Genomic DNA, 15,102 nt, shown 5'->3' on the forward strand with positions numbered 1-15,102 from the left:
TATCAGCTTATTACTACTTATACCATGGTGAGGGATTGTAGCCACAATGATTATAGCATTTTAATAAAAAAGAGACCATTTTAGTATCAATTTAATTTAAGTCATAACAGCTGAACATGGTTGGACCAAACCTTTGAGCAACTAACCTTCATTTGATGGCTCTAACTATCTGTAAAAGTTTCTGAGAGCTGGCTTAGTGAGAAAGATGAAAGAGAGGATGGAAGCCTGGTGGTAATGGGGATGGTGTCTGCAACTCCTCTTTGTTATAAAATCCCTTATGAAATCTTAAAATAGTAGTCACCTTTCATTAAACCCACAGCGTGTTAAAGGTAGAAGGATCTTTTCATGGCCCTGTTCTCTGGGAAAGGGACACGCGCTGAATGTGCTTTGCCTGTCTCCTGCCCTGAGAGGGAGAAGCCCTTGCATCTGGCAGGCCCGCAGAACTACTTGCTTTTGTAAAAGCCAGGATGATTACACGCTTCTGATTCTTTTCTCTTTTTTTTCCTTCCATGGTTTCATGAAGAGAATGATGCTTGGTCTCACCATTTCAAACTGTGTGTGGCCTTAACAGAAGACAATTTCTGATTCCGCTGAACTCATTATTAACCTTCTGTCAGATCAGATCAGATCAGATTTATCTTTCTGTATTTCTCAAAACAGAGGCTTAAGAGTTCCTTTCTCGTCCATAGTTTTCAAAGTTCCAAGTGCCATTGAGGCAGTGATAGCGTTTGTTGAAGCTCGGGCTCAATACATTTTTATTCACATTGAGAAATGGTCATAATTTTTGTCCCTACTAACAGAGGTCAGATTTGAACCAAGACCACAAAAGTCTGTAGTTTTGTATGATTCGCGTGCCTACATTCAACCCAGGGTACAGCCTTCAAGAGTCCCTCTAGTTTAGCCTTGCATTTGATTAATATTTTCATTTGACAACTGGTGAGAGTCTCAAAACAATTCCACATGTCATACTCAAATCACTTAAATATTTTGATGGAAAGTATATATGGGGGCTAAAATCAGATTAAATATAAACTAAAGAGTCATGGCTACATTGTATGAACCCACTACACTTTTATGATTAAATTTATCATCCCAAGGTTTGGGTTTAGGTGAAGCTAGAAATCTTGAGGACAGTGATTTGTGGGAGTCCTGGTTGGGAGAGCTTAAATCTTTTCTGTCCTAAAAACTATTATCTGGTGAAATTTGTGTTCCTCACTTGACTGTTCTTGCCCATATCTACAGCTTTAATATGGGCAAGTTATGCTTTTTTGTTGAGACCATCAATATTACTTTCATTTTCCCTTCATCATGTAAACCATTGCCAACTTGTTCATTTCTTTTTTTCATATACTTTTCACTCTCCTGAATTTACTCAGGTCAGTCAACATTGTGATAAATATCACATAAGCATTGTTGTGTCCACATTCATACGCTTTTATGCTGCAATTTGCTCAGCCCTTCAAAAGCCATGTGCCGTGAAGGCATGGTGACTGGTGTATGAAAATCTTCATCTTCAGAGTTACTGGAAGCTTTTGACTTAGCTAAAGCATTTTATGACTCTTTCCCCACATTCCCAGTTTGTTTGAAAATCTGTGTTTGTGATGCTAATTTCCAAAAGCCTTGCTCTTTATTTGTTGCATGCAACTGGTGTTTTTCTGCTTCCTTTTGGGTGTTCTCTGCTGAAAAGTAAATCAATTGCAATAGCTTCTTTGAATTGATAAATCAATTTTCAATAGATTTCATATACACTTTTCCTGCTAAATGGCATTTTGCACTAGGCAAAAGATATTTTGCCTGCATGGTCATGATCTATATTCTTGTACTGCATCTTGGATATAGTACATGTCTTTCACTAGCAAACATTTAAATAGCAAGTATTTTGTCTTTGTCCCTAACCTTGATTCTGTCTAACGTTTATAAAGCTGTAAAAGACTGTAAATGTGGCAATAGCTCACTTTCCCAGTTCTTTTTCAACGTTTCCTCTCTCATCAAGTTTCTGTACCAGGTACAGAACCTCCTCTTTTCTCTAGCAAGTGTGACAGCATCGCTACCTCAGTGTTGCTGACTTCACAAAATCTTGACATACTTGAGTTGGTCTTTCCAAATTGGGGTAAATGTAATATTTTGTTTAGAACACACACATTGAGTTCCTTTTTCACTTGGCTGCTGGCTGCGCTTCATCTTGATCAAACATAGAAACAAACAAAGAAAAATAATCAAAGCTTCAGTTTTGTTAATTCCTGGTATCTGTTCTTCACAAGTTTGCCTTCCATTTTCCATTTTATGTACTTACTACAAAGTCTCTCCCAGGAAACAGAGATCCATAAAGCTTTTTCAAAGTTTGAAAGAAAAGCTTACATCTCCAGCCATCCTTTGAGCATAATGATGAATTTTGATCCATTGTTACTGTTTTGTCACAATAAATGGATTTTATTGAGCCCTTTTAGAGAGCCCAGAAATAAACGTTAGCTCCCCTGTACATCCTGAACTATAATCACGCTCCCTCTTCACTGAGCATATGCTTACCTCTTTTAGCGGTGACTGACAGAGTACTGCCTGCCTCTGCCTTTGCCATGGTTGTTTTAAAATCACCAATTCAGAAAGGCACACGTCCCACCAACACCAGGGTGCTTCAGCCTCCGTCGTCTGGAGAAATCGGTTCTCAGGCTGTCTTCAGGTCCTTTATAAGACCCGCCTCGTCCCTTGCACCCTGCCCGTCCTGGGGAACCCTCCAGCCAAGCAGCCTGATCAGGCCACCCCTGCGCCTTCCCCCCAGCGCGCGAGACAGCCCTCTGTCTCCCCGCCCGACGAAGGGAGTGTTGGGGATGCCGGGTTTCGCAGCAGGGGAGGGCACAGCTGGGGAAAGCACCCCTTGTACGAACCTTTGACTTCAGGTCCCTACTCGGTGGCACTGATGTGGCAGCACCAGGCTTTTCCTGCTCTCTGCTGTGCCCGGTGCCACCGGTGCCACCGGTTTTCCCCGGCGATCACCCTTCTCGTGAGCTGCACCCGCTGGGGGCCCAGGAGGGAGGATGCTGCCTTGTGTCACGCTGAGATTTGAGAGAGCGCTCCAGCTTCAGGACAGTGTGAATGGGAGTCCCGGCTGGGGCATCCTTCATGTGAGGAGGTTTTCTTCGCAGCGTTTCCTCTTAAAGCAAAAACAAACACACAAAAAACCAACCACGAAGTACCTGCGTCTTCATGTCAGCCACAGGCTCCTCTTCCTTTTGCTGTGTCTCCTTACATGAAAAGGGGTCTGTAACCACCCGTTAAAACGCTGCCTTCCAGGTTTGGTCACAGCCACATATCTACCTGGAATAAAAATCAGTGAAGCAGTCAGAAAAGTAGAAAGGGATGAAGAGGAGCAATCCCATTCCCTACGGCCACACCAAGCAGAAGCAGCCTCTGTGTTTCTGGCTAGCCTATGATCCCAGGATCAGAGAGGGGAGCCGGCAGGAGGGAAAGGGGAGAGGGAAGGTCAAGAGACAGTGTCCCGACCGGAGGAAAATACGACCCTGTTATGGATGGTAGGAAAGCAAAGAGCTGCTCTGGAAATGCGTCAGACCTGCCTCCCCGCAGGGGCAGACAGGCAGGACTTTCTCTGTCTCTGCCTTGAGGTTGCTGGCAATGACGAATGCCCGTGGCGCTGTGTCTGAGCTAAGCAGTTTGCTGACGGGGCAGAGTGTGTTGAGCACAGCGTGGCACCGACACACGCGCAGCCCCAGCACCGGCCCGTCTCCCACGGGGAAAATAACATCTGCCGGCATCTGCCCAGCAAGGCGCTGCCCCGGAGCAGACTGACAGAGGGGCTCGGCAAGGGCTTCCCTCCATGGGCCCCCTGAGCCACCCTGCCGGGGCGTCCCCAGTTCAGGCACATCCTCCGTCTTGAGTCCTGAATGCAGCTGAGAAATCGTCACTCAGCTCAGGCCTTATCTCAGCGTTGTGAGAAATTACATTTATGTTTATGGTGCGTCAAACTTCTGGTTTTTGTATTTCCGTAAACAGAAGAGAGAGCAGGGAATCATAGCAAGGGTTTTAAGTCAGGATGTGTTGTGTTAAACTATTAAATCTGTATTTCTACACCTGAACAAGCACCACAGTTAGGAGAGGTGTTGAAAACCTCAATATGCAGGGAGCTCGGTGGGACTTCTGTGCATGAGTCAAAGGACAGGCACTGGCTCATGATTTATTTAGCTAGCTTTCTCTGCTACACGCAGTCTGGTAACACTTGATGCAGAAACACTGCTCAGGGTTTGGAAGGGCAGCACAGAAATGTTTTTAACCATTTTGAAAGCCAGACTCTTTAATGTGAAGGCTGTTCTGCTCACATGTATATGCTTTTGCAGAAAAAAGTCAATATTACAAGAAAAGTAATTTGGAGACTGATGAGATCAATAAGTACTATGGCTCACGTCAGAAGTTTGTATAGGGTAATATCCCCTGGAATCAATGCCCATTGCAGGATACAGCCATTTATAATTTCGTGCTGATGTTGCAATGATCCACTGCGAGGTTAAGAATAAAGGATCTCAGAAGCTGTAAATAGAGTGAAGTGAATCAGATCACCTTTTAGTCTAACTAGTACCTATCCTTACTTGAAAACTATTACCCTTTTTTTTTTTTGCAATTTACTGACCTCAAACTATGGTTTCCCAAACCCTCATATCTTACAGTTCAGCTTCTTTTCTAAAAGACCTTCAATTGAGAGTGTCATGTTGAACAAGAAATGAACCTGAAATAATTCTGAAGACTGGAAAACAAACTTAGATTCAAAATAGTCTGTTTCTACACAGCCAGGAATGAAAGCATATAATTTTTCTCATATGGGGGTATTTTTCAAACACCGTGCTTAGTCTTTTGTTCATCCTCCTTTGTAGATAATAAAAAATCATTTTAGTCATCACTCAGCTTAGGACTGAGATATTATGTGAGTCAACAAACCCAGTCCTCTGCTGTTAGAACCAACCATTTCAGAGTCTGGTATGTACAATGTGGGCCTTAACTTTGGTTGACTAATGCACACATTTCAGCTGGAACATCACTGTGTATTCAAGACTTTAAGGAACAGATAATCTATCAATCTTTTTGTAGCTTACCTTCACTTTAAAAGTCTCAAGTGCCCTAGATCTACCAACACCTATTGACCGGCCTCTTCACCTTCTCTTGGATTATCATAGGACTTTTATTCTCTTAATGTAAAGTAGGTGCCTTCCAAAACCACTGTATTGGCTCTCTTTAGACAAGCTTTGTGGTTTTTGTCCTAGTGACGACAGTGTAGGTGCTCACCTTAGTTTTTAGTCACTGTAAACCCTAATTCCAATTTGGAGTCACATAGTGTTGTGAGTATGGCTTATGTTCCTAACTCCTTTGTGACCTCAATTTTGTTATATTAAATAAATGTTACGTGTTTGTGTTCAGCTTTCCAACTTATAAACAACTCTGTCAAACCTTGTGAACACGAGTCACACCAGAGTTTTCCCAAGTGAAAGTCCTGTAGTTCAGGTGAATGGCAATGTGAAAATACTGCAATCCTAAGAATGCAACTGTCTGTCTTTATGGTGCATAAGAAAACTATGGTTATGGGATATCTCAAGCAGTAGTGCACAGACTGCACCATGATTCTGTTACGCTGAATGCATCCTCTCAGTTCTGAGAAAGACCTCTGAACTCACTGGCCTGGCATTTCCAGCCTGCAGAACTGAGAGAGACACACTGGTTCTTTGTTGTTGGTTAGCTACCTTCTGCAAAAGTGCTCATATTTGCTACACTGGCATGAAAAGAAGAGTCTTTCTATAGCTAGTTCTGAGCATAAGTAGCTAAAATTCATCTGTATATGGGGAGGGAACACTTCAGTTCTGATACCTATATGCTGTCAAATGTGTTGGCATTGTAGTAAAATGACACATCATTTTGTATACTCAATATAGTACGAAGAAGAGGAGCAGGAAACAAGTGCATTCGAAAGGCATTTATGGATCCACAGAAGCAAAAGCACAAATGTGTATAAATACACATACAAGTGTTTACTCAATGCTTGGGGAATTAATGAATTCTCTTAGCAAATCCCTATGTAGTTTGTTGCATAAAGAGCTGCTTGCATGCTGAGAGATTAAGAGAGGCCACTGGAAAACTACAGTTAATAAAATCATAGAATAGTTAAGTTGGGAGGGACCTCCAAGATCATCTAGTCCAAAACCTTCCCCAAAGTTGGACTGACTTCAAAAGGAAATGCCTATATGAAATCTAGTAATAGTATACAAAGCTGGCTTCAAACCTTCTCTCTGGCAGAATATTTCATTTCATATGGCAAAACCTACCAGTAGATTAGACTGAGCCCCTTCTACAAAACACAGAAGAGAAGATATTTTGGACTAGATTCAACTTTGGTCATTTTGATGAAGGGAGCTTCAATCCTTTGCTTCTCTACCCCTCCATAAAGAAGTACTGCAGAAGAGGAAGGACTGCTGCCAACAGCTTTAATTTCAAGTTCCACAGTCCAGTCAAAAGCCATGAAATGGGGACTGGTATTAGGAGAAAGACAGATTTTCAAGATTAAGGTTTTGAAGATTCACTAAGCCGTATTTGCAGTGTCACAGTGCTCGTAAAACCAGTAGTGTCTCCTAAATGACCAGGGAACGTGCCTGTCTGCGAGAGATGTAACCAAGAATGTCAAAGAAACTGATTTGATTTAATGCTCACTGCCATTCACTGGGGATTAAAAGACTGTGAGAGGGGAAAGGGATCTCTCCTTTTTTTTTCTTTCTTATTCCTTTTTTGGTCCCTTAAGGATTGGGCACATAAAAAATAAAATAAGGTTAAAAAAAGGATGTATACCTGATAAAGCCTATTACTCCCAAATGGTGTAGTTCCACAACATATTGACAAGCACAAGAAACATACAAAACTATCTTAATTTGTAGTGCTATGTAAGATAACAGAGTTGGCAAAAAGAAACTATTAGCTACTCCAACATTTCCCATGCTTTGTAACTGTTTGCTCTTTTTCTCTCTACTTTTGGCAAAGTAAATATAATTTGAATTATCTCTCCAGAATTAACATGTGCATTTAAGCTAAAACAAGCGTTGCCAAAGGGTATAATTGATCCATATCACAGAGACCCACAATGAAAGAAAATTCAGAGATAATGTGACATGCTTACAAATTGTGCATTGCATCCCCCTCTAGTGACCAGTCTGCATAGAAACCTTGGTAGGGCTGACTGGAAACTTCCCATCTGAAGTCTTTTCTATCAGAGAAGTTATGGTTTGGTTTTGTTTTCTATAATGTAGGCCAGCTTAGAGGATAAATTCAGAATGGAACACTTCAGTCAGGTTATTTAGTTACTTACAGGGAAAAAAATGTCATTTTCTTTGCACAGCACATTATAAAATGTCTGCTTTCCATCTTAATTCAGGATAAAACCAAAAGTTGCAATCTTGAAAATTTCTGGATTTACCTGGGCTTATTTCCCAACCTGCTCTCCTAAATGAGTTTATTTCCAGGACCTTTGAGCCTTAATTTTTCTTGGGACATTAACCTAGTCTCTGTTCGTGTATTATCAATTTTCTGCAAATGCCTCCATCCCAGTGTCCTTCTGTTAATAATTCTAACACTTATGCATATGCATCTTATGGATAAATCTGAGTGGGCAGCAGAAGATCAGCAAGAAGTCCTTGAGCTTCTTGTCATTCTTGTGCTGTTGTGTTGAGATAACGGGGTTTGAGAAGATGATACAAAATGTCTGGAGTATTTATAAAATAGGTGTAAGCAGAAGGTTGCCTGAAAGACTGTGTATGTATTCTGCCTGAGCTTTTTAGACTTTCCGACCATGGTCAGTTAGAGGAATTTTGGTTTGTAGATCATTGTGGTGACGTGTCAGTTGCAGATTTATTATGAGTTACAAATTTAATGCATGTGCTGGGCACATGCAAGCTAAAAGCCTTCCAGAGAGGGCTACATATTAGTAGTGTGGGTTATGCCACAACCGTTCAGAAGATTATGCCAGTACAGTCAAACAGCCTTTTGGCTCCTTCAACATCAGAGCAAAGTAACGGTCTCACCAATGAGGAACACGTCTTCTTTTTCCAAAATGTATGATCCAGTTCAGCCACAATTCTTACATCGAAGCAAGAATTTGGAGGAGTTGAATGTCCTGTGTTACGTGGGAGTTCAGATCAGATCAATGCTGTAGGTCATTGCAGATTTGTTCGCTGTTGTCTTTTTCCTAAATCCTCATCCAGTCTTGTTTTAAATGTCACATTGTAAATCGGCTTCTGTCATTTCTCTTGGCGAGTTTATTCTACAGAAAAACCCTGACTCTGAGTAAATAATTAATATTAGTTAGTTGCATTTGATTAATTAAAATTATCAATAATTCTGTGGTTCTGAAGTTACATATTAACGTTGATTATGCCACCATCATGACCAACAGGTGTATTTATATATACCACAGGCAGGCCAGGAGAACAAATAAGAAGTGGTAGATTTTTTTTTTAACTTCTGTTCAAGAGGCTGGCCTGTGGCAAATCACAGCTCTGCCCAGATCTACATTTGCTACTGAGCTACGAACTGCTGAAAGAGGAATACCAATGCAGTAACTGTTTCTTAACACTTCTACCACGGAAAGAAGCTATCTGAAGCTTCCAAATAAAATTGTGTGTTAGTTATTAAGTGCTACATCGAGCTGTTTTGCCAGAGATTTGGACTCTGGCAAACAAGCCCCTCCAGGCTCATTTGGGAAAGCAGTGAATGGGCTGCAATTTGCCCCTTAGATCTGAGCTCAAAAACAAGCAGAAACACTGCCAAGAATTACCCTGCCCTACTGTTGACCTTCAAAAGTCAAAATGTTCCCTAAGCTAATAGACATGCAGCCAAAGCAAGATGTGGCTGTGCTGAAAGACACGATCCTCGCTTCCAGATCTCATTAGTGGTCAGGTTTCTTGACTGAGGCAAGGCTGTAGAGGAGAGAGCGGGATGAGCGGTGGTGGGATCTGCATTGCTTGTTGAAGCAAAGAGTAGGCAGTGCAAATATTATCAATACAAATACTCCCTCAGCTAAAAAAACCCAGACTTCCCACTTTGGCCAATCATGTTTGTGTATTTTAGTGTTCCTTTTCTTAATTTTTCAGGAAATTAACACTTAGCAAATTTTGTTTCACTGGTGAGCGGCACATAAAACTCTCTGGAATAATGGCAGAGGATGCCCCTTCTGCAGTCTGCTCCACTGGTGAGCAGAGTTTGCTGCAGACCCAGCCAGACTCTCTAGACTTCTTTCCTCAAACTAGAGCAACACATATTGCTGCACTTCAGAGGCGCCCATCTCCTTCCCCATATATCAACCACCCTGGAAGCCAATGCACGCACACCGGTGAGCACGCAGAAAGAGGGTTGTGCTGTTGCAGCCTCTTGCGCTGTGAGAAACGTGTTCGTGCTGCCTCCCCATCCCAGCAGCCTGGGATCGTCTCCAGCGGTGAGGCGCGGTGCTTGCAGGGGCAAGCGGTGCAGCTCCGCACCACCCCAAGTGAACTGCATCAAACCCTGTCTGTCCCCTTGCCCTCCTGAGACTCCTTCTTCAGTCAGGCAGGAACCCACCCAGACTCCGGCCACGCGGAGCCGAGGCTGCGGGGACAGGTACTGGCGGCTGAGGATTCCTGAGTTCAGAGGCACTGCCGCCTTAACCCAGGGTGCATTGAATCACGGTGACTTTACCTGAATGTCTCACCGCGTCGAGAGAAAGAAAGAGGCATCTGAAAATACACAAGTCTTCAGCGAAAGTACTGCAGAGCTGCTAAGCACTCAGTTCTCATTTCTTGATTACTTTTCTTTAGATATGTATCTATTTTTGCGATTGGCTTTCCTCGTGACCTTACAGAGCTTTGGAAAGGAGTCTGCGTGTGAGCCACAGGCCTTTAAGACACTTGGCTAGCTCTAGAAAGCCGACGGCAGCACTCCAGCACATCTGGGGGCTGCCCGCCCCGGCACTTCGGGAGCCTGAAGGCAAAGGCAGAACGGCCCCGCACGCCCACGGCAGCCCCAAGGCTGCGGCGGGAAGAGGAGGGGGCCATCGCGCCCTGCCGCCCGCAGCGGGGGGGTTACGGCCCAGGGTGAGCCCGGCAGCCGGTCAGAGGCGTCTGAAGGTCACTGTTTGTTGCTCCTCCTGGGAAAAGCAGTGTGAACTGGGTCTGCTCTCTCCTGTCAAAAAATGATGCAGCAAGGAGCAAAGTGCTGTCTGTTCTGACTCGTGGTTATAGAATATCGTCTGTGCAATTCTCACGTTTCCCTTAGAAACAGAAATAGTGAGAGATGAGGTGAGCTATAGAGATGAAGATGATATAAAAACCTGACTGTAATTAGACATTCACTTTGAAAATCTTCTGTAAATTTCAGTTATCAATTGCTGCTTGCTTAAGAAACGAAATCTTATTTCTGTTTTTTTCAGCTTGGGGTTTTTGTCTTAATGAAATCACAAAATGATAACTAAGAGCTGAGGCAGAGCTGGAAAGGTTAAGTTTAATTTGTTATAAACTGATGTTGCATGCTTAATTTGATGGCTATTTGTTTATTCTCAGACTATGGTGTATGGCAGAGACAAGAGATTACAGCTATTTGGGTTCTTGGCAATATCATTTTAGTAACTTAAGGAATGAGATATGTCTGAACAAGAGTTTTACCGTATCCTTTTTGGAGGGAAGTAAGGTCCAGCTGCCCTCTAGCTCTGAATCTTTTCCTATACAACGTTCATCAGGGAGACGGAACCAAGAGCTTGGAAGTCACTTGCTTAAGTATCTATAGTACGTTGATAGCATCAGGGAGAATACAGTGTCTTCTTCTTTTAGGGTTAGACATCATCATTGCCAAATTAAAAGAAAATTAAATTCTCAGAGAACAGAGTTCAGCAGTGCCTCGACAGGCAGAGAATCCAAAGTGTCCCTGGTGTACGCTGTGGACTGCACATATGGGCATCTTTACAACACTGTTTCTAACTTGAATGTGGTCTGCAGGGTCTCAGAAGCTCTGCTCTTAAATGTGGATAAAATTCAGCCCAACTCTGTTTTTCCTCCTTTGATGGCGCTGATGTTTCTCGCTTCCTCCAAAGCCCTTCCTCTCGACAGAGGTCTCAACCTCAGAAATCCAGAGTACCTTTCTGTGGGCAACGGCCATCCAACTGCCAGGTGATGCTGGGGAAGTGAGGGTCTTGAGCCATGAGTTTCAATCAAGGTGCAATAATTGCAGTGACTTTCGAGGAGCCCTTGTTTTAAGCTCTGTACATTGCTCTGAGGAAGAAATTCTTCCCTTCTCATCGAAAACATAAGTTGGGTACTCATAGTAAATGCCAGCCACCTTGGAGCACAGCTCATATATCCACTTCCCCACTGCATGGGTTGGAATAGCGCCACAGCTCTACGTGCTGATATTCTCCAACGGTCGATGTATGTATAGACAGAGACCCGTTGATCCTGGGACTGGTTCCAAGTCCCCTGATATATTAATTGAATTGAAGTCTCCCTGGAAATGCCAAATACATAGGGATGGGGTTTTCCCACCATAAGTTCCTACACAGCCAGAATTTCTTCTTATTTCCATTCTGCTTAAGCAGTAAAGTTTATGGAGACTCACCCTGAATATTTCATTTTCTATCAGCACATATGGTTTCAAACATTAATTTCCAAGTCAACAGGAGGCATTTCCAAATGCCAACCGCATGTGAAAGATTCCTGAGCTAGTTGCAGGTGAGCTGGTCCAGCTGCACCAAACACATACCCATACTCCTGCGTGAGAATACCAATCCTGAGCTAAAAACATTGGTACGTTGTCGTGGCAGTCTGCGCAGAAGACTTATCCCTGCCCCTAAGGAGGGCTAATTAGTTCAGGCTGAGCATCCCTCCAGAGCAGATACTCTGCTTGCAAGGCTGGGAACTTCTGTCTTGTTCACTTACATTTGATCTGCTCTAAATCTCCAGAATTCAGGAGTTGATACTTCTCTCACTTGTATCATCTAGTCTTTTATCTGTTCAGTCCAAGTCCAAGAATAAAGTGCCCCCAAATGAGAATTCATTGTTTTCCAACAGTAATGTTACTTTTTGCTCTTATTTGAAGCTATCAAGGTGAAAATGTGTCATAAATGCCCATTTGGTTCTTATCTAATCTGAATATCTTCCTTTTCACAGTTTCAGTGTTAGAAATACTCTGTTTTGGTTTCGTTTTATTTGCGGCTCTCCTGCCTACCTGCTCACAAGATGACACTTTTATAAAATGGATAAGAAATTCTTATAGTCTTATGTAGAAATCTTTTTGTAGTTGTTTTGTTCATAGTTGGAAGCTTATTTTTTTTAATCCTCTAATTAATAGAAAGGATGCACACATAGGGTTAGATTTCCTCCCAGACATTATCCACATCCCTCACTGTCTTTGAACAAATAATATGTAAATAAAGCTGAATTTTCTTCACATTGCCTTCAATAAATTGATTTAAACCACCACACAAATCTCATAATTCACCTCTTTGGTTCTAGTAGTTTTAGGACAAATCCAGTAGATTTAACTTTAAGCCTCCAAATATCTCTGCTGACAATCTAAGGTAAAGTTCTGGTTATCCAGTCCTTTACATTCATTGAGGCCTGCAGTTGCTATGGTTTCAAAGATTTCACAGAAATCAAAACACTTTGATAGGTGTCAGTACAAGTAATTATCTTTGATAAATGATTTCTCTGATCTCTGGATGTCCTAACAGAGACTGCCCCATCCATGTGCTGACCAAACAAGAATTTTCCTGCATTTATTCCTTTCTTCCTAACTCCAGAAACTGTCTGGGGCAAAGAATAAGACTTTATATTGAAATAAAAATCTAACCTATACGTCTAACACGAATATCACATTTTCCTGGGATTTCTTGCTGTCTGCAGTTCAGTTAGAAGACACGAACACGAGCCTCACCCCGGCTGCAGTACACCCGAAATCCGGGGCATTTTCCACGGTGCAGAGGCAGTTCTAGCTGTAGCACCTGGAGCCGGGGTGAGCAGAGGCAGGGAACAGGCACAGGTCAGCTCCGCGGCCCTCGCACCGTAACTCCGGCACTTCCCGGGAGCGCTGGGCTGCACAGCGTTCCTGTCTGCGAAATCCCGCTTGGTTAAACCACAGCTCCCCGGCCACGGTCCTGAGCAGCGCGGGCTCCGCTCTCCACAGGGCACCAGCCATCGCCCCAAATCCTCCCTTGCTACCGCTCGTAGTTGCAACCACCAGTCTCCAGGGATGCTGATTTCATCGCATGGACCAGTTTGCCTAGGGAGCTTTGGAAGGAGATGCCACCAAGAGGTTCCACTGCCACAGTCAAAATGCACTGTAATTTTTGCAAGTGTAATTTTTAAGGATAAATGCAAAATGCGGTTCTTTTGATGTCCAATAATGAACAATACTTTATGCTTGCGATTATGCCCATCAAACAATGACAAGGAGTAGGCATTTCACGGACAATAAGGTGAAACAGTAAAAGATCACTAAGTGCTCCCCACTTATTAAGCAGATGGAAATCTGGCACTTTACCTGAGACGCAGTTCAGGTCCAAAGTAACTTAGCACTCACCATCAGCTGTACTCTGCTAGCTCTCAAAGACGTTATAAAAAGGGACACTGTAGAACTGGAACACGAATGGAGGGCAGGACTGAAATCTTACCTCTGGCGACTGACAAATCTCCGTTAGTGTGAGCAGGGAGGAGCTTTCATCCTAGACGCTGAGATAAGCTGCAGGATGAATGACGTGTCTTCTTTTCATAAACAAACGGAGGTATTTTAAGAAATAAACTACCTTCGCCTCATGAAAGTAACATCTGCATTATTAAGTGTGGTTATTAAATTGAATAGGACTTACCATTGTGTCATCTTTTTTTTTTTTCCCCCCAGCTTAATGGATTTCTTATGGCTTCTAGGGATCCATTCTATATGGACTCTTCAGATCTGTTCCTTCCCTGCTATACATTGGCATAAATTAGGAATTACCACTATGAATTTACACTTATGTAAGCCTTAAAAGAGAAAAGAATCGGTCCATGTAATTTTATTTAAAGGCCATCACTGTGTTTATATTCAAGTATCATCTTTTTCACTTCATCACTGATATTCAGTGCACATATTGAATAAAGCTGTTATACTTGATCTATAACTAATTACAGAAATTGTTTTGCTCTAGTATTGATTAGAAACTGACGTTCTCATTTATGAAGCTATTGGGTTTGCCTTCTCAGAGATAATGTGTACTTTATAACAATAAATACAAGATGTAGCTAAAAGTGGTTTATCTATAGACATTTATCTACTTAAGCAGGTGATTTGAACTCCTCAAGAGTTTAGCTATGAACCAAAAACTGTAAAATTTTCACCATCTTTAAGACACTATTAAATAATTACCTATAATAATATTTTTTTTCCCCAGTCACAATATTCTCCTGTATGAGGATGGTCATGCAGTTGTGGCTGATTTTGGAGGTAAGGAGTTTTTATGAAACGTTTATAAATTAACCTCAAATTCTCTAAAACTAAACGTGCTGACTAAGAAAATGCTGAGGAGGTTGCTCTTCATTTTGTTACGATGAGAAGACAGAAAAGGCTTTTAGGGATGAGAATACCCCTGCTTTGTGTCTCATCTAAGTTAGCAGGTGCTGTGGAGTACCCCTCTGTGTATCTGAGAAGGAAGCCCAGATGATAGTGAGATGGATGCATCTCCGTTTGAGTAAGTTCTAGCGGTAGGTGAGAGGACGAAGTTGAGTGAAAATGCCTGTAATAGAAGACGTGCCCTCCTCTTTCAGGGCAAGTGCTCAGGATCTGAGGGTGGTGTTACTGCTCAAGTCTGCCTGTTGGCAGCCAAGCCTCATGGCAATAGGACAGGTTTCTTTCATTTTAGTGAAAAGAGCAGAATGTAGCTCGTTATGTCGGTTATGGACCTTAGTAACTTTGTGTTCAAAATTAGACTAGGCTATACTTTATGCATCCGTATTTCGTGCATTGCCTGGTGTTTATCAGTCAAGCTCCATGGGAATGCATTCTTGTTGGTGCAAGGGTGGAGCTTAGGGAGCTGGGTTTGCCCTAACTCCTCAGGAACTACTTGACTTA

At 42.5% G+C, this 15,102-nt stretch overlaps 1 protein-coding gene across 1 annotated transcript in view; it reads left to right on the plus strand.

The window, feature by feature from the left end:
* TNNI3K (TNNI3 interacting kinase) overlaps positions 1 to 15,102 on the plus strand; it is a 97,859-nt gene that overhangs the window by 45,036 nt on the left and 37,721 nt on the right. The window contains exon 18 of the mRNA XM_050901015.1: positions 14,426 to 14,478. Within this exon, the coding sequence (XP_050756972.1) occupies positions 14,426 to 14,478 (53 nt within the window). The remainder of the gene's footprint in view (positions 1 to 14,425; positions 14,479 to 15,102) is intronic.

This window comes from Gymnogyps californianus, chromosome 8 (assembly GCF_018139145.2).
Source record: "Gymnogyps californianus isolate 813 chromosome 8, ASM1813914v2, whole genome shotgun sequence".
Lineage (NCBI taxonomy): Eukaryota > Metazoa > Chordata > Aves > Accipitriformes > Cathartidae > Gymnogyps > Gymnogyps californianus.